This window comes from Pyrgilauda ruficollis, unplaced genomic scaffold (genome assembly GCF_017590135.1).
Source record: "Pyrgilauda ruficollis isolate IOZ18807 unplaced genomic scaffold, ASM1759013v1 scaffold13, whole genome shotgun sequence".
Taxonomy (NCBI): domain Eukaryota; kingdom Metazoa; phylum Chordata; class Aves; order Passeriformes; family Passeridae; genus Pyrgilauda; species Pyrgilauda ruficollis.
The window spans coordinates 5,823,539-5,849,907 of NW_024511432.1; the positions used below are offsets into that span (position 1 = coordinate 5,823,539).

The 26,369-nt window shown below is 50.2% G+C and overlaps 3 protein-coding genes and 1 non-coding gene across 13 annotated transcripts in view; 2 read left to right on the plus strand and 2 right to left on the minus strand.

The window, feature by feature from the left end:
- Window positions 1-504: 504 nt before the first annotated feature.
- LOC121348766 (SNF-related serine/threonine-protein kinase-like) lies at window positions 505-5,907 on the plus strand. Of its 2 annotated transcripts, none has more exons than XM_041458635.1 (6): window positions 505-609; window positions 1,439-2,061; window positions 3,496-3,637; window positions 3,807-4,019; window positions 4,121-4,258; window positions 4,406-5,907. In XM_041458635.1, exons 2-6 carry the CDS (start codon window positions 1,473-1,475, stop codon window positions 5,244-5,246), a joined length of 1,923 nt encoding a protein of 640 aa, XP_041314569.1. In that variant the 5' UTR covers window positions 505-609; window positions 1,439-1,472; the 3' UTR covers window positions 5,247-5,907. The 2 variants fall into 2 exon arrangements, with proteins under 2 accessions (XP_041314569.1, XP_041314570.1); XM_041458636.1 differs by having other exon boundaries at window positions 517-571.
- A 641-nt stretch (window positions 5,908-6,548) lies between these two features.
- TRNAK-UUU lies at window positions 6,549-6,621 on the minus strand. Its single transcript has one exon. It is a non-coding gene; the product is annotated as a tRNA-Lys (tRNA).
- A 575-nt stretch (window positions 6,622-7,196) lies between these two features.
- On the plus strand, window positions 7,197-12,435 carry SETD6 (SET domain containing 6, protein lysine methyltransferase). 2 transcript variants are annotated; one of them, XM_041458997.1, is made up of 9 exons: window positions 7,197-7,815; window positions 7,940-8,038; window positions 8,124-8,268; window positions 8,779-8,920; window positions 9,220-9,414; window positions 9,561-9,684; window positions 9,931-10,111; window positions 10,285-10,427; window positions 10,869-11,114. In XM_041458997.1, exons 1-9 carry the CDS (start codon window positions 7,789-7,791, stop codon window positions 10,965-10,967), a joined length of 1,155 nt encoding a protein of 384 aa, XP_041314931.1. In that variant the 5' UTR covers window positions 7,197-7,788; the 3' UTR covers window positions 10,968-11,114. The 2 variants fall into 2 exon arrangements, with proteins under 2 accessions (XP_041314931.1, XP_041314930.1); XM_041458996.1 differs by having other exon boundaries at window positions 7,205-7,815; window positions 10,930-12,435.
- A 2,448-nt stretch (window positions 12,436-14,883) lies between these two features.
- Window positions 14,884-26,369, minus strand: part of CNOT1 (CCR4-NOT transcription complex subunit 1) — a 55,479-nt gene continuing 43,993 nt past the window's right edge. For all 8 annotated transcript variants that reach the window (XM_041458667.1, XM_041458664.1, XM_041458663.1 and 5 more), the window contains exons 36-49: window positions 25,646-25,788; window positions 24,939-25,047; window positions 24,680-24,849; window positions 23,354-23,585; window positions 21,060-21,308; window positions 20,310-20,473; window positions 19,913-20,030; window positions 19,338-19,439; window positions 18,917-19,090; window positions 18,217-18,366; window positions 17,280-17,460; window positions 16,337-16,469; window positions 16,099-16,233; window positions 14,884-15,968 (exon numbers count right to left, since the gene is read on the minus strand). In XM_041458667.1, coding sequence (XP_041314601.1) covers window positions 15,890-15,968; window positions 16,099-16,233; window positions 16,337-16,469; window positions 17,280-17,460; window positions 18,217-18,366; window positions 18,917-19,090; window positions 19,338-19,439; window positions 19,913-20,030; window positions 20,310-20,473; window positions 21,060-21,308; window positions 23,354-23,585; window positions 24,680-24,849; window positions 24,939-25,047; window positions 25,646-25,788 — 2,139 coding nt within the window. In that variant the 3' untranslated portion in view covers window positions 14,884-15,889. The remainder of the gene's footprint in view (window positions 15,969-16,098; window positions 16,234-16,336; window positions 16,470-17,279; window positions 17,461-18,216; window positions 18,367-18,916; window positions 19,091-19,337; window positions 19,440-19,912; window positions 20,031-20,309; window positions 20,474-21,059; window positions 21,309-23,353; window positions 23,586-24,679; window positions 24,850-24,938; window positions 25,048-25,645; window positions 25,789-26,369) is intronic.

Here is a 26,369-nt window from a genome sequence, read left to right on the forward strand (position 1 = left end):
CATCTGCTTTGTGCCCATCCCGATGGCCAGTAACGAGCTAAATGAGGCGGCCGGCCGCTCGCCGGGCCGCTTCCAGGAAAAGACGGGCTTAAAGCGGGGGGGAAAGGGGGGCCAGGGCTGCGCTCCCGGCTCAGAGGCTCAGGCTCCAGCGAGGGAAGGAGCGGGTGATGGGGTGGGTTAGTGGCACAGCAGAGATGCCCATGAGCGGGCATCCCGGGCAGGAGCCCCCAACGGTGGGACCCTCCGGAGACAAGCCCGGGCTGGGGGCTCTCCCTCTCCTCCTGGAAGCATCCAGGCAGGCGGGCGGCTCATTTAGCTCATCACCAGCCCTCGTTACCGCTGAGGCCAGCCGAGTCCCCGCTACCCCAAACAGGCAGGAACGAGCCGGGCCGCGGCAGCTGCCGGACTCAGCGGTGTCCGGGGGCTGCCTCTCCGGAGGTGCGATGAGCATCGCCCCGGCTCAGCCCCGCCGGGCCGGGCCCTTTAAGGCGCGATCCCGGAGCCGCCCTGACGTCAGCGGGGCGGGCGCGCCCGGGCACCGCAGCCCCGGCGGTCGCGGCTCCGCGCCCCAGTGAGTGCGGCTCCGCCGGGGCGCACCGGGTGACAGGGGTGGGTATCGGGGTGCCCGGGGCGCTAGAGGGGGAGCATGGGGGTGCCCAGGGTGCTGAGGTCTGGAGGTGAGGGCATGAGGGTGGCACGGATGTTGGGGATTGGAGATGGGGATACGGGAGTGACAGGAGTATTGGAGACCTAAAGGTTGGCGCTATGGGGGTGGCCCGGAGTGCTGGGGACTGGAGATGGAGGTGTGGGGGTGCCCAGAGTGCTGGGTAGTGGAGGTGAGCATATTTGGATAGCCAGGATGCCGAATACCTGGAGATTGGTATTATTGGGGTGCCCAGGATGCTGGGGTCTGGGAGTATGGGGTGACAGGGGTGCTGGCGATTTGGAGGTAGGGGTATGAAGTGCTCAGGCTGCTGGGATCCAGGAGATGGAGTATGGGGCTGCTTAGGGTAATGAGGGACTGGAGGCAGGAGTATTGGGGTGTCCGGAGTGCTGTAGTTCTGGACACCTGGAGGAGAGGGCATCAGGATGTCCTGGGGTGCTGGGAAGTAGAGGCATGTATCGGGATGTCCAGGATGCTGGGAATTGAAAGGGAGGTGTTGGAGTGCTCAAGATGCTGGGGAGCCAGACATGGGGATTATGGGGTGCCCTAGGAGATGGAAGTATTGAGATTTCCAGAGTACTAGGAACTGGAGATGGGGATACAGGTGGGGGTCTACATCCCGGGATGGGGACTTGGGGGTAGAGTGTCAGGGGTGTCCAGGCTGCTGGGGACCTGATGTCCTGGCAGTGCTGGTGTCAGTGGTGCTGGGGGACCTGGTGTTTGGGGCACCCCGTCCCTCACCCCACATTGCTCAGCATCTCCTCCATCCCACAGCGCCTGATGCCCGTCCCCACCTGACGGCACCGCCATGGCCGGGGCACAGGGCTGCGGCGAGGGCAAGATCGCGGGGCTGTACGACCTGGAGCGCACGCTGGGCAAGGGCCACTTCGCAGTGGTGAAGCTGGCCCGGCACGTCTTCACTGGGCAGCGCGTGGCCGTCAAGGTGATCGACAAGAGCAAGCTGGCGGGAGAGGCGGCGGGGCAGCTCCTGCAGGAGGTGCGCTGCATGAAGCTGGTGCAGCACCCCAACGTGGTGCGCCTCTACGAGGTCATCGACACCCACGCCAAGCTCTACCTCATCCTGGAGCTGGGCGACGGTGGGGACATGTTTGACCACATCATGCGGCACGAGGGTGGCCTGGCCGAGCCGCGCGCCAAGCACTACTTTGCCCAGATCGTCCATGCCATCTCCTACTGCCACAAGCTCCACGTGGTGCACCGTGACCTCAAGCCCGAGAACGTGGTCTTCTTCCAGGAGCAAGGGGTGGTCAAACTCACCGACTTTGGCTTCAGCAACCGCTTCCAGCCTGGCAAGATGCTCACCACCAGCTGCGGCTCCCTGGCCTACTCGGCACCAGAGATCCTGCTTGGGGATGAGTACGATGCCCCGGCTGTTGGTAAGGGCTGAGGGGGGCCCTGAGGACCTGCCTCCCTCCTGTCCCTTGCTTGGAGCACGGTCCTGCCAGCTGGGTACCACCTCCCACTTGGCCCCTTACACTAGGAGCATACAGTGACACTGCTGTCCCTGCAAGGAGCAAGCCTGTGCCTTGGGTGCTTGGCTGCCTGGCCCTGCCCTGGCACAGCGGGGTCCTCCCTGCAGAGACCATCCCAGCATCCACAGAGATCCCACAGAGTGATGGTTGCCAGAGAAGGGAAAAAGCCCAAGCAGGCTGTGAGCCTGGCGTGGCAGCCGCCAGGAGAAGCAGTGTGAGAATACAGCTGCCAGCAATCTGGCGCTGGTGGTTATTTGGCGGGGCGAGGCAGGAAGGAAATCTGCTCGGGATGCTGCTGTTTGGGCGGAGGAGCTCCGAAAGTTTCCTTTGCTCCATCCCCACCCTGAAAACCACTTCCTTCCCATGGCTTGCAGTGCTTTTCCTCCCCTGGTGCAGGGGAGGTGCAGGGGTCTGGGGAGACTGTCCGAGGGCACAGGGAGCTGGGCTGGGGGCTCCAAGAAGCTCTGCTGTGACAGAGTGGACGTGGGAGGGAAGCAGGATCCGAGCTGGCTGGCTGGCTGGAATTAGGGCAGGAGGATTTAGCAAAGCAAAACACGAGCCCTTAAAGGCAAAAGCCCAGCGTTGGCTCAGGGAAAGGCGGATCCTGAGTTGAGAACAGGGATAGCTTATGGAGGCGGTAGAAAAATAAGCTGGTGGCGCTGCAAAGGGAAATGAAGAGAGAAAACTGACGCAGATGAGAAATTTTTGAACACTCGACTTAAGCAGCTGAAGGTATTAACGGAGCGCCCCAGGGCGTGCTCAGCATCCTAAACCAGCACATCTGCAGGAATTTGTGTGCTGGGCAGGAGGAGCCAGTGAAGATGCTTCTGGCTCCATCTGCCCAGGACAGGGCAGCAATCCTGCTGCAGCTGGTCCCTATGCAGCTGGAGAGCCTACATCGGTGCTATGTCCCTCTCCGATTGCTGTCGTGTCTCCTAAAGCACAGCCCATTGTCAGGATGGTTGTGGTGGGGTTTGGGAATCAGGAAGCTGAGGAATGACATGAAACAGTGCCATGGGGGGGTGTGTGACTGGGGAGAGTGGAGAGGTGGGGCAGAGCTCAGGACTGGCCTTCCTGTCCCTACCTGAACAAGGTGATAACACCTTGACTGCTTTGGTGAAGTCCCTTGAGACCTGTTTTGATGTGGGGATGGGAAGGTCCTTCCCTGCCTTGGTGGGAGTATGGTCCCTCTGTCCATGGGGCAAGAGCTGGGGGCTGTTACTTCCAAGGAATATCCCAGTGAGCACTGGTGGGGCAGCCTCTCCCAGGGTCCCTGGGGCGGGGAATCTCCTGGGCCATGGTGAGTGCAACCTGAACTGCTGCTGCTGCTTCTTGCAGATATCTGGAGTCTCGGAGTCATCCTCTACATGCTGGTGTGTGGCCACCCCCCCTTCCAGGAGGCCAACGACAGCGAGACCCTCACCATGATCATGGACTGCCGCTACACCATCCCCCCGCACGTCTCGGCACAGTGCGCTGAGTGAGCACCACCCCCTCACTGTACCCCCCAGACCCCAACTTGCTGCCCCCAGGGTGGGTGCCCCAGCCCTGGCAGATGCCTGGGAGCTGAGGTGGGAAGAGCGGGCAAAGCTGCTTGCTTTGGGATTCACATAGTGCTGCAGGGTTGCAACGTCACTCCTTTCCCCCAGTCTCATCTCCAGGATGCTGCAGCGGGACCCGAAGCAGCGAGCGTCCCTGGAGCAGATCGAGGGCCACGCGTGGCTGCAGGGGGTGGACCCGTCCCCTGCCAGCCGCTCCCTGCTGCCCCTCACCTCCCACAAGCGCGTGTCTGAGGAGGAGCACGAGATCATCCTCCAGGCCATGATGTGCGGGAACATCGCGGATCGGGACACCATCCAGGAGTGAGTGATGGGATGCGGGGCTGGGAGCCCCACTGAGGGGCTCTGGGGGTCCCTCCAAGCACGGTCCTTGTGTGCTGCTGCAACTCCCTGGTCCCACACAGGGCGCTGGAAGCCGACCGCTACAACCACATCACGGCCACGTATTTTCTGCTGGCAGAGAGGATGCTGCGGGAGAAGCAGGAGAAGCAGGGCCACCGCCTCAGTCTCGTTTACAACCTGGCCAAGGAGGTACAGAGCAGGTGAGCCCCCTGCTGCCCCCATCCTGTGTCACCCTCCCCAGCATCCTGAGTCCCCAGTGCAGGGTCTTGGCCGGTCCCCTGTTCTTTTCCTTGTCACAGCCTTTGTGATGCCCAGCTGGGTAGTGACACGTCTCTCCCCTTCCTCAGGCCCAACTTGTCAGACACATTTGGCTCTGTGGGCAGCGCCGGCAGCCTCCTGCCCTTCACGGAGATAGGTGGCCTCGCCGGGGGGTCCCGGCTGCCCTCTGGAGGGGACATCGGCGGCCGGCAGCCCATGGGGACCCTGCTGAAGGTCCCTGCCGTTGACACCGCCATCACCAAGAGCACCCCGGCCCTGCAGCAGATCTGTGAGGAGGAAGAGGAGGACGAGGAGGAGGAGGAGAGGCCCAGCACAATGGAGAGGAAGAGCAGCTCTCTGAACCAGGAGCAGATGCGAGCCTTCCTGCGTGCCCACCGCCCGCCCGGCCGCGGGGAGGTCTGGGGGCCGGGGGTTGAGCTGGGGGGCCGGGGCGGGCGCTCGGGGACGGCCTGGGCTGGGAAGGGAGTGAGTGGGGGCCGGGGTCCCCCCGTGCTGCGGGGAAATGGAGGTGAGCCCCTAAGGAGGGAGGAGGACACAAAGCCTGGGGGCTCCTCGGCAGAGTTCCCCAAGGAAAGGAGAGCCATCCTGTCACCCCAGAGCAGCTCAGCTGAAGTTCCCCAGGTACTGGGGGCAGAGACGACTCCTGCCACCCTCCCAAGTCCTGCAGACACGTCCCCAGGGCAGGGGGAGCAGATCAGCCCGGCCCAGCAGTCGGTGGAGAGCTCAGGCCCTGAAGGGGGTGCAGAGAGTGTGATCAAGCTGGACCCGGGCAAGAGCAAGGGGGGCAGCCTGCGGGACAGGCTCCTGCAGTTCCCGCTCTGCGAGAAAGCCCTGGCCTTCAAACTCCGGCCGGGCTCCAAGGAGAGCCTCTTATCTCTGGGGCAGTTCAACTGCTGCCACGTCATTTAATGCCCCGGGACTGGCCCTGCTGTGGGGACTGGGAGGGTCCCCACTCCCCTGCCTTTGGTCTGTCGTGGCTGTGGGGCTAGCGGGTGGCACGGTGTCCTGCTTTGTCACCCGCGGTGGCCACCCTGCCAGCACCCACCCCTGGAGCCCGCTGTGACAGCCCATCCCCCGGACAGGCCTGCCCAGGGTGAAGCAGACTGGGGTCCATCCCAGCACTGGCCAGTGTGTTCCCAGAGCTCTGGGACAGCTCCGTGACCCTGCCGGAATGGGATGGACCACAACACTTTTTTAACTACTAGAAATAATTTTTTTAAATAGTCTATTTTAATGTAATTAAATAGAGATTGCTATATCCCCCCCAGACCCCTCAGTGCCCCAGCCCCACAGTGTGCATGGCCCGGGGCTGGGCTGTCCTGCCTGCAGCCCCCCCACCAGCCCCAGCCAGGGCCAGGCACAGCCTGGCCCGTGACCCCAGGCTGTCCCCTGGGCCCTCCCTGCAAATAAGCTTCCTATTTATTATCTCTTTGTTTTCTTGCTGGCAAGAAATGAATGACGACGGAGCATGGGCCGGAGCTCGGCCTGAGCCGTGGCACATGCGCCTGGAAGGATCGGAGCCGCCGGGAAGCAAAGTTTGTCAGGACAATAAAATAAGCTCGTGGGTTGATGTGGGTGCAGTGTCATTGCAAAAACATCACTCTCCCCCCTGTCAGGGGGCCAGGGATGGCTTCCCTGCCACCAGGGGTGGCTTTTAGGGAGCATCTGCCTGAGCTGGGTGGGCAGGGGCCCAGAATGGAGCTCAGGGCAGTAAGGACAGGGATGATGAACACCCAAAGGTGAGAGAAGGCCTGGGCATGCCAGGAGGCAAGTGGAGGGTGCTGCACATCCCCTTGAGAGTCAACCACAGTCCCAGGGTGCCCCCAATAGTTTTCCCCACTCAGCCTGGAGCCATCCCTGAGCCCCCAGTTTCAAGCCCAGCCTGGGCTTCCCTCCCTCCAGCTCTGCTGTTCCTCTTCTATCCATCCTCCTTCTCCCTCCTTTCAGGTGTACCCATGATAGCTCCTTTGTCTGTCCTCACCATCCAACATGAGATCTCCCTGAGTACTGGCTGGTTGGAAGAACAGAGCAATGCTGTGTGGGTCTCAGGTGGGATGGAGCCAACTCTGAACAGCTTGGAGAGTTGGTGACAGGAAAAGGAGGGGGGGTGCCCTGGGGACCCTGCAGACCCCACAGGGGCCCCAGCAGCAAGAGGGGATATGCTGCTCCTGCCCACAGGCTCCCTTTCTTGGTCCTAAAGGATAAAGCCACCGCCTGAACAGGGGCTTGAACCCTGGACCCTCAGATTAAAAGTCTGATGCTCTCCCAGCTGAGCTATCCAGGCTCACACTGGGCTCTGGGGTGCAGCTCTGCCACCGGCGGGGGGGGACCCCGCTTTCCTCAGCATTGCAGGGACACTGGGGCACCCACTTCGATATTCCCACTCCCACGCCACCCCAGCTGCCAGCGCAGGCCAGGCTGAAGCCGGGTTCTGGGAATCTCACCGGGTGCCGAGCAGGCTCAGGGACGCGCGGCAGGGAGGAGCGGGATGCTGCGGGAGCGGCTCTGGAGCTGCGCCGCTCCCGGAGGGAGGCGGGAGGGCCCCGCCGGGGCAGCGGCGGCCGCGGGGGCTGCGGCCGAGCAGGCTCCGAGCTCTGCTCTGCGCTGCAGCAGCCTCGGCTCCAACCCGAGCCCCGGCGGCGCTTCCGCAGGAGGGAGCCCCGGGGGCTCTGGGTTACCGACACGGAGCCGCGGAGGGCACCTACAGCTGCCACCCCTCATATTCTATTGCCCTTCCTCCCCGTTCTTCAGGAGGGGACCCTTTTGCTCCACAGGGAAGCCACCCTGCCAGCTCGGAAGGGACAGACGATGAAAGCCGAACCCCATTGCAGACAGGGTGGGGGAGCCCCAAGGACAGCCCGCAGAGAGCCCCGTGGGGCCTCTTCAAACGCCTCGTGCGCACTAATTGGCTTCATTAGAGCAGCCAGTGATGGCATCAGCCCCCGTCCTGCTGGGGCTGGGGACAGCACTAATGAGCCGGGGAACGGCTCTGGAGGGGAGATCAGAGCCCGTATCTACGGTGGGAGTCCGTGTGGTGTCGACTGAACAAGAGCACAAGCTTCATTACCCTGATTAATTAGAGCCCGCTGCTTTTACCCACGCCTGGAGCTGTGAGCGCACCGGTGCGCGGCCCCTCGGCAGCCACGGGGGCACCGCAGCCCCCCGAGTGCTGGACACACCCGCAGACAGACACGCGGTGGTCCCTGGCTCCCACAGAGAGGCACCATGCGGAGCTCAGAGCCTTCAGGGAGGGGCTCGGAGCCGGACCCCACAGACACGGACTGCGACCCCCCCGCGCAGGAGGCTCCCGGGCGCGTTTCCGCCGCTGCTCCCCCGACCTTTTCTGTCCCTTTTTGGCCACCGTTAGCCCGGCCCATGGGGGCGGAGCTCCCGCCCACCCGGAAGAGCCCGACCGGGACCACGTGGTGCGGGACCACGTGTTGGCAGCGTCATGGCGTCGGCGCCCAAGAGGTTCAAGGTGCGGGGGAAGCCGGGGGCTCCCGGGCCACCGGGGACACACCGGCTCTTGGGACGGCGGCGCTGACGGGATCCGCCATCGGCCTCATGGCTCCTTCCCCTTCACCCCATGTTTCCATCCACAGGCGGCGGTCGAGAGCGGCGCCCAGGGCAAGAGTAGTGCCGACCCCCTCTCCGGGTTCCTGGCGTGGTGCGGGCGGGCCGGGGTGGAGCTGAACCCCAAGGTGAGGCACGGCGGGCCGGCCCGGGCATGCCCTAGGTCCGCCCTGGTGCCTTCGCTCCGCCCCTCACCGCTCCCTCCGGCCCCAGGTCCGCCTGAGCAGGGAGGGCGCGGTGGCGGGGTACGGGATGCTGGCCGCCGAGGAGCTGCAGCCGGGAGAGGTGCTGTTCACCATCCCCCGCACGGCGCTGCTGTCCCAGCACACCACCTCCATCCACGCACTCCTGCAGGAAGGTGAGTGCAAGCTTCTTGTGTCGCTCGAGTCTGCTGTACCTTTTAAAGGAGTAAATGGGTCTGTGGTAAAGCCTCGGGTTTCTGATTGGCACAGGATGCTGTAGGGCTGTTTGATACCAGGTAGGAAGGGAGAGGGCTGGGCATCCCTCACTTCCCCAAGAGCTGTGCTGGACAGGGAGAAAAGTCCATCAGTGCAACATCTCCAACTTCTAACTGACAGGCACCTGTACAATGCTGCTTTCCTTGAAGCACTGGTAAGAAAAAGAACAGTTCCTTGGTTCCTGAAGGCACAGAGCCTCAGGCCGAGGAGGACAAGGCTGTGAGGCCTGGCAGAGCTCATCTGTAACTCCAGAGAAGCCGTTTCTGGTTCTGGTTCAGCTCAGGACAAACCAGAATAAAAGCTCAACCCTGGTCTCCAGGCTGAAGACAGGCATGGAGGCTTGTCCTATAAGGTTTTGGCTCTGAAACACAGAACAATTAAGGTTTTCTCCATCCTCTCTGCTTCTGTAGCCCAGGAGTCCCTGCAGAGCCAGTCTGGTTGGGTCCCTCTCCTGCTGGCCTTGCTCCACGAGTACACAGCCAGCAACTCCCACTGGCAGCCGTACTTCTCCCTCTGGCAGGGCTTCCGGAGCCTGGACCACCCCATGTTCTGGTAAGGTGAAAGCAGGGGGGCTTGGGGAGGCTCAGTCTTACAGCTGAAGGCAGGCTCAGGCCAGGGGCTGCTGAGTGTTGTCCTGGGAAGGGAGGTGGTCCTGCTGGGTAACACGACCCACTGCTCAAGCCCTTTGCTGGCACTGGCCGGAGCCTGAGGGCCCCTCCTGGAATTACAGTACAGGCAGAGCTACAGAACATGGACCTGGAGAGTACGGGGAAGCTGAGATTTTTAAGGAGGAAGAAGTTTATAGCCCCTTGGTGCTAGCACAGATGGAGAAGCTGTTTTTCTTGTAACAGGCCTCAAGAAGAGCGAACAAGGCTCCTGCAGGGCACAGGCATCCCCGAAGCTGTGGACAAGGATCTAGCTAACATCCAGCTGGAGTACAACTCCATCATCTTGCCTTTCATGGAGACCCACCCTGACATCTTTGACCCCAAACTGCACACTCTGGAGTTGTATAAGGAGCTGGTGGCATTTGTCATGGCTTACAGGTGAGAAGTAAGGGCTTTGATCCAGCAAGGAGCACGGACAAGGAAGTAGGAGTACAGGCTATGTTAAGAGACTGCAGCTGCACAAGAATCTGAGTGTAAGGTGAAGCTTGCCCTGTGCAGCCATGTGTACCACTGGCTTGTCTTAGCTTTCAGGAACCTTTGGAGGAGGAAGAAGAAGATGAGAAGGGGCCCAATCCTCCCATGATGGTGCCTGTAGCAGATATTTTGAATCATGTGGCCAACCACAATGCCAACCTGGAATACTCTCCAGTGAGTGCAAAGCTGCTGTACCAGGCATTGTCACATCTTGGTTCTGTTTTAATAAGACTTTTGGGAATGGGGGCACAGCAAGGTGGAGTCTCAGCCCAGGGCAGCAAGTCTGGCCTGGATCTTGTTAAAACAAAGCCCTGCTGCATGTTTGGTTAGGAGGAGCTCGGGGCCATCTGAGCTCTCTGAAAGCCCCCGATGAGCAGTCGGTTCAGCACAGCTCAGATGCTCTCCTCTCCCTGCTTGCAGCAGTGTCTGAGGATGGTCACAACGCAGCCCGTGAGGAAAGGACAGGAGATCTTCAACACGTATGGGCAGATGGCCAACTGGCAGCTGCTGCACATGTACGGCTTCGCAGAGCCCTACCCCGGCAACAGCCACGACACGGCCGACATCCAGATGGTGACACTGCGCAGGGCGGCGCTGCAGCGTGAGTGCCACCAGCCCCTCTGGGACAGGGATCTCTGTGCAACAGGGATGACATGAAAATCAGGGGGCGGGGCCAGGCCTTGGTTTTCTGCCTCTTTTTTCCCCCTTCTCCATTCACGCTCCCCCTCTGCTGCCGTCCTGGCTGTGTTCACAGCTTTGCTGCCTTCAAAACAGGTGCCAAAAGTGAAGCGCAGCAGCAGCTGGTCTCAGAGCAGTGGGACTTCTTGTGCCAGCTGGAGATGGTGGGGGAGGAAGGTGCCTTTGTGCTTGGCTGGGATGAGGTGCTGACAGAGGAAGAGCTGTCCATGACCCTCAAGGTAAGAACGGCCAGAAGAACTGCAAAAGGGGGCAGAGAGTGCAGCTGGGCAAATCAGCAGTGCAGAATGGCTCAGTGAAGGGACGAGCACCTGAAGGCAGTTTGGCACTAACAGTCCTGTGTGAACAGCAGTAGGGGCCTGTGGCTGCCCACCTCCCAGGTGCTGTTAAGTCATCTTCCTCTCCTGAAGTAGCCATCCAATGTGTACTCACATATTTGTCTTGAATGGCTCCATGGCTACTGCTGTTCTAGAAAGCTGTCACAACTTTGTAGGTGACAGCTGAGATGCTTTACAAGACTTGCCAATACCCAGATTTACTGTTTTAATGTTCTTCTAACCCACAGTTACTTGCACTTGGGTATCTGAGCTTGTTTTAGTCTCTTGGCTTTAGCACAGCTGAGGAATAACTCACCTGCTCCACATGGCTCTTCTGTTCTACAGAGGAGAAAGCCTGATGTACTCACACTGCCAGTGACTTATCCCTTTGCCTGGGTCACTACAGGTGCTCTGCATGTCAGAAGAAGAATTCAAGGAGTATAAAGAGCAAGATGGCTGGGAAGATGACAGTGACGAAGAGGAAAACTCTACCCTTTCAAATGAGGCCCTCTCCAGACTTAAAACCCCTTGCAAGAAGCTCCTTTATGACAGTGTGCTGCTGACCCTGGAGTCCTATGGGGCAGACCTGAAAGCAGAGCAGGACTTGCTAAATAACAAGGAGGCTTACGAGAAACTGAGCCGAAGGGAGCAGCAAGCGCTGCACGTGCGCTACGGACAGAAGAGGATCTTGCATCAGCTGCTAGAGCTGGTTCAGTAGAAACCTCAGTGCCCCTGGCCAGGCCCTGGCTGGGGCTGATCCTGAGGGAAAGGTCAGCCTGTGGCCATCTCTTCTGTAGCAGAGAGGACAGATGGCAAGACTGACTGCAGGTCCACTTGTCCCTCATACAGCACATGGATTTTTAGCTACCTCTACATAAAGAAGTATCTTCACAGCACAAAGGTGGTTTTGAGTGGCCTTATTGTACCATGAGAGCTCTGCAGCACAAGTACCAACTTTTCCCAGAGGCCTTAAGAAACCCCAGCCATCTTAATGGCTGTTTTAGAAAGGCACACATACACTGCCAGAGCAGCAGAGGATTCTCTCAGCATCAGAAGTTTATGGCAAGACCTGCTCCTTATCCAGATTAAGAGGCAGAAATCCTACTGGTAGCTCTTACTTCAGAGAGGTTCAGAGTAAATACCTGGCAGGGGGACCTGCTAACACCAAACTCTTCACCTGTACGTATTTTATGTTGAACATGTTCAAAAGTACAAGCCCATCTAGCTGGTCTTCATGCAGGCTCAGTGTAATAAATACTTCCTTTTATTTCCACAAAAGGTATTTCTGTGTGGGCTTGAGACTACTCTGGAGGAGCACTGTCACAGTTCCACAGTGGCTGCAGGCTGAGCATTTGATATACACCCTCTGCTTGTTACAGTTCTACCCTGAACCCACTTTGGTTTTGCATGACAAAACACTGATGGTTGACAGGTCAAGCTCTGTTTAATAAAAATGAGTTTTCTTACCCAGCCCATGCTCTCTGCTTCAACAGGGTGTGAAGCCCCATCTAAGAGCAGGGGGATTGTTGCTGCTGCTGCAGTTAAAAAAGTATTGCAGACAAGCAAAATCCACACTGTACTCATGACAAAGCTCAGCTACAGCCCTGCCTGCAGTGCTTGGGGACAGGATGGTTTAACAGTGCTGAGGGGAGCTTGTTCTGGTTTCCTAGATGGGACAACAGCGAATTTGAGCAGGATCTCACACAACTGCCACTATCCTTCATAGAGACATTGTTTAAACTGCTGTTCTGTTATCCTGTGTCTCCAAAGTAATCATATTGGAAAATGTACATGTCAGAGGAGTGTTACATTTTGTATCTTGCGTAAAGTTTGGGGTTTGGGTTAAAACTTGTTTTTTAGATATGCACAGAGTTGGTGATGACAAAAGCATATAAAAGGTTTGAACCTATAACAAGACTTTGTTTCACCTACTGATTGTAATTGTTTGCCTGCATGGGCATTGGAAGTTCCACCTCACTGGAGAAGGGCATTTTAAGAACTTCACTCTTAAGAATGTATTTTTGGATCATGGGGAAAGCTTGGAAAGGATTCATTTACTAAGAAGCTGATTATGTGATGGCCTCTTTATCTTTAAGAGAATTGGGGGAAATGGCCTCATAATGGATCCTGCAATCAATGTTACTTTGTTGCCAGGAAGGAAAATGGGGCAAAGTACCAGATGCTGATCTGTTCTTTGCATTGCAGAATAATGATAAGGCTTGGAAGGAATGTGGATGGATGACAGCAGACTCTCATGTTCTAGCACTAGAGAAATAAAAAGGAAGTGTAATGAAGAGAATGAGGTGGAGAAGAGAAAGGAAAGAGGAAAAGAGATCAGAAAAGGGATGGTAAATTTGGTAGATTGCTGAGATAGTTGGAAGGGCAGGAGGTAATGTAAGGAAATCAGATTTCAACTGCTAAATTCTCATCTAGTAGGAAAAATTCAACATAGTTACTGTAAGCAGAACAGGCACTGGAAACAAATGCCCACAGAAGCCAGGGCACAGGTAATGCTCAAAGATGGGAGGCTCCACAAGTAGGAGCTTAACTGCTTACACTCAACTGGGATTTAGACCAAGAGGCAGCTGAGAGGTCCACAGAATCCCCAAAAGAACTCCTGGTCACAGTAAATTTGGGGAATGAAAAGGCAGAATATCTAATAGAGGAGCAACTTAGATGTAAATAGGCCTTCAGTAATCAAAGCACATCTATAGCTGGAGCCATAGGAAAAAAAGAATTAAGCCATTCTTCCAGCCACTCAAATTTGGAATTGGAGAGAGTTTTATAAAATTTCTGCACATATCCAAATGCCCAATGCCATTATTAGGAAGAGAATTAAGTAAATTAAATGCAAAAAGAACCTTTAAAAAATGAGAGATCCAAGTACATAAACCAGAAGAAAAAGCCCTGGGGGCATAAGTATTTATGCTACAGGATCAAGAAGAGCCAGAGAGGAAGAGATATCCATAAAAACAGATGATGGGGTGATTCCTCTCATGTAGGTGACTGGCACTCCTGCAAGATCACAAGAAGCAAAACCAGTAACAATCCAATTAAAACCAGGCATGAGATGGGTAAGATGAAAACAACATCCTGTTAAACTGGAAGCTAGAAAAGGGCTAGACCAAACATTGAAAGATTTATTAGCTTTGGGTTGCTTCAGGAATGCCAGTCAGTTTAATACCCCAATTCTACCCATTAAGACACCACACTCAGATGAGTATCAGCTAGTCCAAGATTTAAGAGCCATAAAGCTTGCACACAAGATGTGCATCAACCACATAAAAAAAACATTAGTCAGTGGTTTAGGGCATCAGACTTGAAAGATATTCCCTTAAAAAATATATCCTTTTGTATCCCACTGGATGCCAGAATTCAGGAGCTGTTTGCATTTGAATGGGAGAACCCTCAAACAGGGGGCTGTCAATTATTCTGTACTGTTTTATCACAGGGATTTTACCACAGACATACAATTTCTGGACAACAATGCAGAACTGTGTGTCCTTGGGACTGGAATGGGAGGCACAGTAAAAAGTATAGTGAAGAAGAAAAGAGAACTGTGTCCACAGTTCCAGCTGCAAAAGGCTCAGTTTCAATTCAGCTGCTGACCTGGCAAAGAAATGCCATGGAATTGTAGGACTAGCCACAATCTACTCCTTGACACAGAGGTGACTGATGCCTGGAAGAGAAAGAGAGAGGATTCTCTCTGAGCTGTCACCCACTGGCACAGCTGGCTCAGTGATCCCTCAGAGCTGTTTTTTCCTCTGTACAGCAAATGCAAAGCCAGGAATGGAACCCCTTAAAGCCAAGTAGGAATTCCTGACCTCTCTGCCCACACCACAGCAGTCAACTAAAGCAGTTAGCTTTAACAAGCTGATGTTATGTAAAAAGAAAGAAGTGAAGCTCTATTTCCTAGCATCTGCTAGGTTAAAGGACCTTGCAATATTAACAGCACTGAAGCTGCCTACCCTTACAACAGCTAACCACAACCTTGGGCAGATTCCTGCTGCAGGGAGATCACAGCAGGGTGGAAGGCATTAGAAATGGAACTGATGGGCTGTCTACACTCTGTTGTACCTCCAGTGCAGTCTCCTGTCTGAGACAAACTCTGCTCATGGGCTTGCAACCAAGCCATTTCTATTTTCACACAACTGCCCTTTCTTCTGCACTTCAAAGCAAGACCCTGTCCAGTCACTACATCTGCCCACTGACCTCATGCTAGAGAACAAACCCAGCTGCTTTCAACAGGCAGTGCCCAAAACACATTGGAAAACTGCAGGTTTTGGATGGGTACAACAGGCTTTGGAAGACACCATCTTGCCAGGACAGAACTGGAGAGAATAAGCACAGTGGCACGTGCTGCATGTCATGACTTTAATGTGTAACTACAGTATGCATACATACAAGAGTGGGAGAACTAAAGCCCAAGAACTAGAAAGGCTACAAAATACAACACGTGGACCAATACTTTACAAAACATTGAAAATCCTTACAAAATGGGCTGTATTGGTCCTTTGGGTTTTTTGTTTTGTTAAATTTTTTCTTTTTTTTTCTTTTTTTTCGGTTTTTTTTTACAAACTTATACTGTGTGGTCACAGGGGAGGGTGGGAAAAGGTCTAGATTTAACCCCTCATCTTCCAAAATTTACAACTGTCCAAAAAAAAAAAAAAAAAAAAGCTATAGGCCTGGTCTCTGGTTTATTTACTGAAAACAACTGACCCTCACCCAAAGGGCCTGTTTCTTCTCCAACAAAAAGGAGGCATTCTCTGACTGCCACTCCACTTGCTGTCTATCAGCATTTGATGAGGGTGAGGGGAAAGCAACACTGAACCTTAACCCCTCCCTCACCCCTCCTGTACTCCACAGAATTCCCATATTCCAAACACATCCACTTTTTTTTTTTTTTTAAACAACTTAGTGATTTAAAGGTCCCCCATTCACATAAAGAAAAATAAGTTACTGGCTTTTCAATATTCTTTGGGAGTCTGGGAATGTCAGGACAAGGAGGTCTGCCCCAGACAAGTGCTTGGCATCAGCAGCTGCCCCTTTATTACAAGATGGACAGGCACCAGTTACCCACCTGCCTTTTACACAATTTGCACAAACCCAAAAGTCCAGACAAATGTTTCTGTTCCTTGTATTTACACTAGTTCAAATGATATTCACAGCATCTTCTGAAGTTTGGCCGAAAGTCAAAAAATTTGTTTCAAACTTTGGAACATGCCCACATAAGACTTTCACCCAGGGTCTGTTGTGTCTACCCAATCAAGGGGGCTGGGAAGGTCAGGAGGAGCCTTACAGAGTCTTCAGTCAGCTGATGGGACGGGACCTCCAGGCTGGCACTTACAACGCAGGATGCAGCTCATCTAACTGGCACCAGTCCCTTCCATAACTTGCTGGGCCTGCTTCTGCCCCATGCAGCACTGTGCAACCGACTGGAACAACCTGCACACAGAAGCAAAGCAATGGGAGGTGCATTTATGGCAGCAAATGGATGCTGTGACAGCACCAAAAACTCAAGTTCAACTGCTTCAGAGGTACCATTTTAATGATTCTGTGGTTAAGTTATACTCACTTCTCAATTTCTGGAGCACAGTGAACAAACTCATGGTTCCAGAACTTAAAGGCTGGATTTTTTATCAGCTCAATGAATGTAATAAGGAGACCCCAGGGATGAGGCCTATTTACAATCAGTCGTTCCAAGAGAACCCTGAAATCCAAAAGTAAGAACACTTAGAGCTCAAAGATCAAAAATACAGAAAGGAGGAAAGCAAAAAGCTGAATGTTGGCAAGTTAAATGCCATCCCTCTCACCTGGTGATCTGCTCCTGGATGGCCTCTGTGTTGGCCTCTGCAAACAGGTAGAGCATGGTGCAGCTGAAGTAGTGGGTGTGACTGTTGGGGTACCGCAGCTGGTTGGCGATGGCGTTCAGGAAGAGGTACCGGCCTGCAGGAGAGAGCACTGAGCACACACAGCTTCCCTTGCACACAAAGGGCAATAGAGAAGCAACCAGTAGTGCTGGAGATTAATGTTCAGGAGCCTTGTGGAGGTGCATGAAACAAAACCAACTGAAGATATGTAAAAGCTTTATCTACAGAGGCTGATGGAGAAATAAGAGTTCAATTCTTCTTCACTGAAGGCATTTCTAATTCCCTTGAATATTTTGAACTTTTGGTAAGAACACGGCTCCTATATTCTAATGTAGCATTCATTTCTGTGAATTCACTATCAACTACATGAAATCACAGAATCGTCAAGGTTGGAAGAGACCTTTAAGACCACAAAGTCCAACCATCAACCCAGCACTACCCCTGTAATCCCATAACCACTGAATCACATCACTCAGCACCAGATCCAGACACCTCTCAAACACTTCCAGGGATGGCAACTCCATCACCTCCCTGGGCAGCCTAATCCAGTATCAGACCACCCTAACAGTGAAAAAACCTTTTCTGATATTTCATCTCTATCTTCCCTGTAACACATTTTCCTCTTGTCATCTCACTGCAGGCATGGTAGAAGACCTCAACTTCACTACAACAACCCTTCAGAGCTCAGGGCCCCTGAGCCTCCTCTGCCCAACACTTAACAAACCCAGCTCCCTCAGCCATTTCTCAGAGGAAATGTTTTCTAGACCTTGCACAAGCCTTGCCACCCTTTGCTGGACACATTCCAGCACATCAATGTCCTTTTTAAAGCGAGCACCCACTTGCTGTAAACATGACATTGCATGAACTAGCAGTGTTTCCAGCTCACCTTCAGTATCCAGATCTACTGCCAAATTCTGGAAGATGTCCATGTGAGCTGAGTGGGTAATGGTGCTCATGGAGGGTGTGCTGCCTTTGTTGTGAATGTGTGCAATAGCTTGAGTACCTACGTAGAGCACCAGTGCATTTATCAGCTGGATGTTGTAGCGGTTGCCAGGTTCATTTGATACCTAATAGCAAAGATATGAAAAGCATTAACAGTCAATATTCCTTCAGCACTGAAAGGTACAGCATGTACAATAACAGCATCCAAGTATCTTACTGATTATCCAGAAGACAACACACTGGGACATGCACAAATTCAATTTAGCCTTTTTTAATACAGCTTATATTAAAAAGCATATATGATATATTATATATGTGTGTGTGTGTGTATATATATTCAAAAACATCAGTAAAGTGTTGACACAACAGATTTGTTTTTACTCTCTGCCTAAAGGAAAACATCAGGTAAGGCAATGTGAATTCACCAGCTGTGCCAGTCACTGGCTGAAAGATCCCCCTTGTGTGAATGTTTCTGTCTAAGCAATTCTCCGAGGAAGTCCAGCTTCAGACTCAAGTCTGCTGCAAGCTAAGCCATAAGATGTCTGAAATGAGGTTTTAGCCATAATTCTGAACTGGGCTTTAGCTAATTTGACCTTTTTCACCCTTCAAGTATTGGCATGAGGACCGATATATTTCTGTAACAATTAATCTATTTGGAGTCAAAATTTAATCAAATTCTAAAAGGCTTCAACACATCCTATCAGGGAATGGAAGACTTATTCAGAGTGTGCGTTTCCACAGGCTTCTCTACTGCCTGGAACACATGCTGGCCAACACACCAAAATTCCTGGTGGAAAGGATGGTGGCTGAACCACTGAGATCATTTGTGCCACATTATTTCAATTGAGCACCCACAGAAACATCAAAAACCTCAAACTTACTTGTAGGTTGCTCCGCAAGTCAGACAAAAAGGTGACTGGAGAACGGGTTTTGAGATAGGAATCCAAGTCTTTCTTGAACTGAGGTGGCATCACTCCAGTGAAATTTGTGAGTATTCGTGGAGCAATATTAATCTCACTTAACATGTCCACCTGTTGACAGAAAACCCAGTCAACTAAACCATCAGCAATGGAACAAATTACAAAACAGATCTATAAGCAATATTTCATCAACTACTGCTGCTGATCACTCTTCCTTCCATCAATAAAATGGAAACACCTGACTTCTTAAGATTTTAGAAGAAACTTGATATCTAACATGCAAACTTATTACATGATGTCTTGAAGAACTGAGAGGATAAAAAAATTCAGGGGTGAAGGCCACAGAGAAATTCAGTCACTGCCTTTGGTGTCTCCCCATCTACACTCTGGTAGTTTCAAAAAGCACAAACATCCACACAAGTCAAGAACACCCTTCTTCAGTGACAATGAGCAATGCAGCTTTGCTCCCATCACCCTGCACAGCTCAAGCAGAGAAGTGCAACAGGACAGTGCTTTGGCAGCATAAGAAAGTCTCCTAATCATTCCAGGATTAGTTGCCTAGCAGATACCCAAAGATTTAATTAGATAATATTAACCTGGATAGAGAGTATTTTGAACATCAAAGTTTCCTATTACCATACTCCTTAAAATTAAGTTCTACCTTTAGGTTGGGGGTGAAAGGGTCTGGAAGCCTCATGTTCCGTGGGAAGGCACTCAGGATCAGATTCCTTAGCTGAATACAGTTAGGTGGGATCACATCACAGAACCCATAGTGGTAGTCACAAAGAAATTCTGGGAAATCATGCAACAAGACCAGCAACACACGCAGAGTGCCCTGTGAAATAAAATATTAAATATAAGAGGTGTATAACTGTTGAAATTGTCCAAAAGCTTGCAGAGGCATTATTCTATGTCATGTGGCTAACACTACCAGAAGGAAACTAATCTGGGAGGGCAGCCTGCTTCCCCCATAATTTAAATTCAACTCTCAGAGGTAAGTTAGAAAAAACCAGCTAATTCTATTTTGCTGCCAGAACACCTCTACCTTGACTGGAAGCATCTATTAGTTGACATTTTTTTACCTTATAAAGAATTTGCATAGGTTTGGTGAGTTCCACATTTCTAAGGAAAGGAGCCAAGTACTTGAACAGATCGATCAATAACTGGGCATACATAGGCCAACCCTGTCAAGAAAAGAACAGCAGGTGGAAAACATGCAGTGAAGACCAGTTACCTTAACTTCAAAACTGTAGTTAGATTTATCTTTATATAAACCTGCATGAACAGCTAGCAACTGCCAGCTCAACCACTGAGTGCAGCACAGCTCATTTCAAGGGCTTCAGCTGCACACCATGTGCCATGGGTGTTTCCAGACCCCTCAGCATGCCATATTGAGCTGACAATATTTAGCCCAGAAGGAAGGCTACAGCTCTTCTAGACACTGACAAAGGCATGTTCATCAAATTCAATTCACCCTGTGTTCCATAGTTATTGACACACAGACTCTCCTCCATGCAGTTAGGCTACTGTGAATATGGAAGACAACAAAAACAGAACAGCCATGCTACTAGTGCACTTTAAGAGACGATAAACAGCACCACACCAGAAAAACATCTGGGTGAGCTTTTAATTCAGAAAAGATAAACTGCAGCCACACCTTCTGCTGTGGTGTATGTGCCAGCATTCTTGCAATAAATATCCGATGGGAGATCAGTTCCAGCCAGGCATAAACAAAACCTGGAGCTTTTGTAGGCCTCAGGATGTGAAATGTGTTACTGAAAGAAAAGTCAGAGCAGGTTAGAAGTGCACAGCAATAAGATTGCTTTTCATAACATTGAGGGAAAAACACAGCCCTAAAAGCAAAGGCATTTGAGCATCTTGGATTTTACCAGTCATCTTCCCTAAAACAAGCAGGTGGTCAGTCCACAGTACCAATTACCAAATTACTCCAAAGGTGATGAAGCCACCACAAAGAACAGTCAGATAGCCTTTAAGTGAAAATCCTTGATCTTACTAAGAAAGGATGAGCACTGTGGCTAATCCCAAATACATACCAGAAAGCTGTGAGTGTCTGGAAGTTGATGGTCTCCAGCACATGCTCAGGAGCATTTAATTCCAACAGCAACATGATGAAAATGCGATGGTAAGGAAGTTGCTGAAACTCACTCTGCCGAACATCATGGTCTTGCAGAAGAACTCCCACCACAATACCAAGAACCTGAAGAGATTAAGACATGTGGAGACAGCAAGAATTACTCTGCAAGTCAGACCACAAATAATACTTTTACCATCAGTAAAACAAAATAATCAGTAGATTCTAACAAGAACAAAAAATCCTAGTTATTGGAAGTGTTGCATAAATGAATATTCCAATTTGTTTCAGCAAAATATGCTTTGCTCTCCTTTTCCCTTGGACCACAGTCACAATGACTGACTGGGCAGTACCTGAAGGTCTCAGACTACCTAAGACAATTCAGCCATAAACCAGGTAATGTAAGAGCAAAAGCAAGACCCTCACAACATGAAGGCAAACACTCAGGAATCAACAACCTTAAAACAACAGCTTCTGACTATTTCATTTCAAGGCACAAACATGAGTTTCAGATCGGTTTGAGATGAAATCTTTGTGAACAAGAAAGCCACTTGGCATCTTAACGGTTCACTCAAAAGTTTATCAGTGATCAACCCATCTCTAAGTTCTCATCAGACACTTCAGCAGCTGCCCACATTAAGGTCTGCACCTCAGGTTTATCAACAAAGGTACAGCTGACAACACACTTTGAATGCAATGAGGACATTCCAACCTTATTCAGGAGGTTGATCTTTGTGACTGTGTTGGTTGCCTCCCCAGAGTGCTTCACCAGCAGTGCAATGAGTCGCACAAAGGCATCCAGGTTGTGGTAGCACTTGGCTCGAATCATGGTGGGGTTGGCTGCAGGGTTGTGCTGCTGCTCGGCCAGGGCTCGGTAGCTGATCTCAACACACATTTCGGTGCAAAGACGGAAGAAACGGGTGATCAGGTCATCTGTTTTCAGGATCCCCTGCTGGTGCATCTAACCAGGAAAGGAAAGGAAAAGATGTCAGCACCATAACCACGGACAATTCATTTTAAAATTTCCAACAACACAGCCTTTACAAAGCACCCGCTTTGCCTGCCACAACAGTTAATTTTTGTCATACTCTCCTAAGAGATTATTGTTTGCAAGGCAATTTGAGGGTGGCAACACAATTTTAGCAAAGATATTTGTTCTCAAATACAATCTTTTAAATCCCAAATCTTTCCAACTATCAGCATAGCTGAGAAGCCTGTTTCAGCATCAGTGCTGCCACCAGCATACAGCCTTGCATGAAGAGCATGAGGAGTACAAGCTCTGGGAAGGGCAGACTCCAGCTCCCCGCTCAGGAATCACCACTACTTGGCAGCCCCATTCCGTAGAGGCAAACTGCATTTGGAAAGCAAATTCTCCTTACATGAACATTACACACAGAGAAAGACTGGGTGGGCTTTTTTGTTTTGCATGGAGGAGTTGTTTTAATAATACACATATAAAAAACCTCAGAGACCTCATTTTATTTGTTAGCCACAGTATTAGAACCATCACAATGAAACAAATTGCACTACAGAAAACTTGGGGGTTTTGAATTAAGCATCTTATCTCTAAACTCCTACAGGACATAAAGCTATAAAAACAGCACAATAGATATTTTGGAGACAATGTGGAGAACTTCTAGTATTTCTGGAGAAACTTTTTTTCTAAAAAGCCCAAAGAATTTAGGTATCTGCCTTCAAAGTTCTGTGCTTCTTCCTGTGCTACAGACTTGTGGGAAGGAAGCAACACTTTGGCAGCCATTTGAGCTCAGTAACAGAACCTTATTTAATGTAGTTATTGCAAAATATTATTAAAAACTTATTACTAAAGCCTGTAAGGAAATAATTGTAAATAAACACTGCACTTCAATATATTTAAATTGCTATTTCAAAACTGATCAAATATGTGCAAAAGGTAATCAAGTGTGATAAAGAGTGAAGTGGGACAAAAGTGTACTAAGTATTGTGAGTACTCTATACTGAAGTGTGCTTTAGAAGCATGTTTTAAAATAAAAGAAGTGAGATCACAGAAATAAGTAAAATATTTAAGGTGTATGCTTAGCACAATATCTATTAAAAACATTCAAAGGTTCTATGCAGTAGAAGTCAGACCAACTGCAAGGTATCTATAACCAGTACAAAAGGACACTAAAATCAAATTAAAAAAACCACTGCATCAGTCACAATCTTCAAGCATAGTCTACAGCTTGAGCTTCCCTTCATTAGTAGCTGCCAAGTCTGCAGCATATCTGTGGCTGTGTCACAAACTTAAAAAGATCTCAATGCAAAAAGGCCATGTCAGGGGCTTTCTTGCAGCTGCAGTCAAGGAGCTGCATGCAAAGAACAGAGTTTTAGGGAGATGCCTGCAAATACAGCAGTTTGTTACCACACATGCTGGGCTACTGAGGGAATCTCCCTCCTCAATCACACCCAGAAGGCAGATGGTATGTGATGTTCACCACACCTGTTAAGGTGCTTCAGAGTCCTTTAACAGTGGTTAAAAGGACAGTGTCCAACATGATGTTAGACATTGTTTAAATTTAAGCACCACTTCAGCTAATGAAGTCTCAAGATTTTCCTTATTATGATTTCATTTTGAAAAAGAATTCCCTTGCCCACATGACCTGAAACAATTTACCTGAATCTCTACTGGTGAAATCCTCCTGTAGGCTGTCAGAGCTTTTACTGTTACCCATAAGGAGCAACACCAGTCAAGGCTCATTACAGAGCACGACAGAACTATTTCCAAGAGCTATTTCAGCTCAAGTTCTTTTTCCACCAAACTTAGAACTCATGGTCTGAAGCGACAGCCTGTTGCTACAGTATTTGAAGAACAAGATTTGGTGGAGGACAGGAGCTTCATCAAAACCAGACAATTTTGACAGTAAACTGCCATACACCTGGAATTTTCAAAAGGAGGCCTAACAGGTTATAACACTGCTTTAAAATTGAGGGCATCACACCCTACTTATGTTGAATAAAAAGCACCTTTCTTTCCAAAAGCTCTACCTGTCCAACAAACGCAGAGAATGCTTTGGTACTGTCACGGCCTGCTGCAGCTGAATGGTAGAGGTTCACCCACTCCCTCAGCAGGTATTCTGCCTTCTCCCTCAGGCCTGGTGGGTCATCATACTCAGAAGCTTGGGAAATTCCTGAATGCATCATGAAATTAGGACCTCCATGAGCACGATCAATCATTGCTTCATAGTTTGATCGGACCACTTCCATCAGCTGGGGTAATCTAATGCAACAGACCAGAGCAAGAGTTGGGTTAGAATTCCTCCTCCCCCACAAGGTGCAGGAACTGGAAGCTCACTCAAAGAGAGTTGAAAGAAAGCAAATTATTTCTTATACTAAAACTTTCTATCTTGCAGTCCTCACTGGAATAGCAGAAATAAGTCATGAAAGCAGATACACTTATGATGAAAAAAGGAACACTGAAATCACATAAGCTTTGAAGTTGCACTCCAATTTGTACAGTGGAGTGCTGCAACAAAACACTACAGGAACTAGAAGCAGCATCTCTTCTGCAGACTTCAGGAGCCCTAAAATGCTCCCAGATAGGAAGATACCAGTACTGAATGGCCTGACTGGACTTGGCTGCAGTGAAAGCCAAGCCATACAGTGAAGACAGTCTATCATGCCAACTGCACATGAAAGGATTTTGGTTTTGTGACATCCTATTAGCAGCTGTGTTGGTAATGGCAGCCACTGCCATCAGCCAGCTGCTGATTGCTCTCACAGCTATTCAAAGTTCTCCAAACTCTAATCCGTGTCTCTCAAGCCCAGCAACAACTGCTTCCACCTTACAAATAGGAGGCCTCCAAGTCCCACAGGTATTTCCAGGTGTTGTGGCAACATTTGCTACCCAAATGGTTTGGGCAGTTTGCTGTGGATACCTAAGCCATGTGAGACTGGTGGAGGATTGCTCTGTAAGCTCTACACAGAAAGGATTGTCCAACTGGATTGTTTGAGATTAATAAATTAACATACTGACACCTAAATATGTAAGATTTAAACTGGCAATAATATTGCATAAATTTGAGATAAAGCAGGAATTCAAACAAGTTTCACACAGTTCCACCGAATTTTGGACCATAGTGCATGGAGATTTTCTTGCTTAAGCATTCAGTTTCACATGCTGCTGCAGCTGCCTCTATTTTGACTAAGATGAGCACATTTACACTAGAGTGACAGTTGAAACTAAGAAAGGACTGCAGCCTCAAGGAAAGTTTAAAGCTGTATGATTGAATGATACGAGACATGGCCTATATAATATGCAAATCAGAAATGAGCACAGAAAAAGTAATACATTGCACAATACTATAGCCTCACCCTTCTGGGGCGTTTCCTCTGGAATGAGCATTAATTCTCATGAGTGTCTCAATGGTGTGAAACAGATCTGCTTCTGTTACATGGGCAACACTTCTCTCATCCACCAACAAGATCTTTACCAACTGCATGGCAAATGCCACAGCCATGTAGTTCAAGCCATTCTCCATGGACTGTCAACATGAAAAAAGACAGAGTTCAACCACAGATCTTACAGTGGAGTGAGTGCATCCCTCCTCCTTTAAAAGAGCAGACTCTTTACCTGAGCCAAGTGAAGGTCATACTGCTGCATGTTCACAAGGTGATTGCGGATTAGCAGCTCCACAGCTTCCACGTTGTACTTGTACTCATCTCTGCATTCAATCAGGCACCTGAAGAATTGGACTTCTTACAAAAAGTGTACTCCAACAACATAGTTTAAGTGAAGCAACTCAAATCTAGTACTTCAGAAACTGTGACATTCACTGTGATTCATTACCCAGCTTCTAAAAGAAGCCTCTTCTAGAGCATTCTCTAAGGTAATGTTTAAGTTCAGAACAGTTAGACTCAAGCATCTATTGCCCTGCACAACTGGTCACAAGAGCCCTTCAAGAGCTTCAGTATATTCAGCCTAACAAGTCTCTCTTCCAAGGATGAATTGGCAGATCTGCCTAGCTGAAGCTTCTGCTGCAGGCATATGCCATGTCACATTGTTTGTGACAGCATAGAGATATTCTCTGCAAAATTAGTGGGGAAAAAAGCCCAGTCCATGCTCTAATGCATAATTCCATTAAGGATTCCTATCATGTTCAGGGATGAACCAGCATTATCATAAGATCTAGTTAATTTTGACAAAAAAAAGCTGGTTATTTTTTGTCCGTCCAAATTGCAGCAAAGCAAAATATTAACAGGCAGAAAATTCACAGTAATACAGGACCTCCCAAAAGATGGTCAAAGTTACATCAATGCTCTTTTTGCCTTGTAACTGACCTAGTGATTTGTTTGTTGCACCATGGAGAGCCATAGGCACGGCCATCCTGCAGAGCCTTCAGCACCAGCAGGTGACACTCACGATAGCGGAGCAGGAGGTCAGCATCAGCCCCACTGGTGGCATCCAGCAAGCCCTCTACAGCCTAGAACAGATGCAACCTGTTAGCAGAGGAAAAAAACAGTCCTCTTCCAAATCTTCTGCACATTACATCAGCAAGAGTTATCACCAGAAGACATGAAAAAAAAATCAATTTAGTAATTGTGCTGACCTCTTGATAAGATTGTGTGAGATTTTACCAGCTACTATGACATCTATACAGGCACTGTACACAGCTATGCTATCAGAAACAAACCTACAGGTCTCTCTACACCCCACTAGCTTTGTATGTGCACCAAATACCATGACAGACCATGTTAGCTTGTGCTGCAGCTTCTCTAAGTCAATGCCGCCTCAAGCAATTCTGCTTACAGCTCATGGAAAACTACCTGAGAAAGTATTTAAAGAACCTCTCAGAGGTAAGTGAGCAGCTTCCTTAGAAAAAGAGCTGCAACACTCAGAGATGTATCTGTGTTAGCCTACAGCAAATGGAGGATAAGTTTTACACAGGCAACACAATTTATTTGGTCAAATTCTAGTCAGGACTGGATCGTTTAATAGGTAAAAGCACTAGCAGACAAGAACGAAGAGTCTCCCTCCAGCTTTTGGTTACCTCTGTTTTGGCAC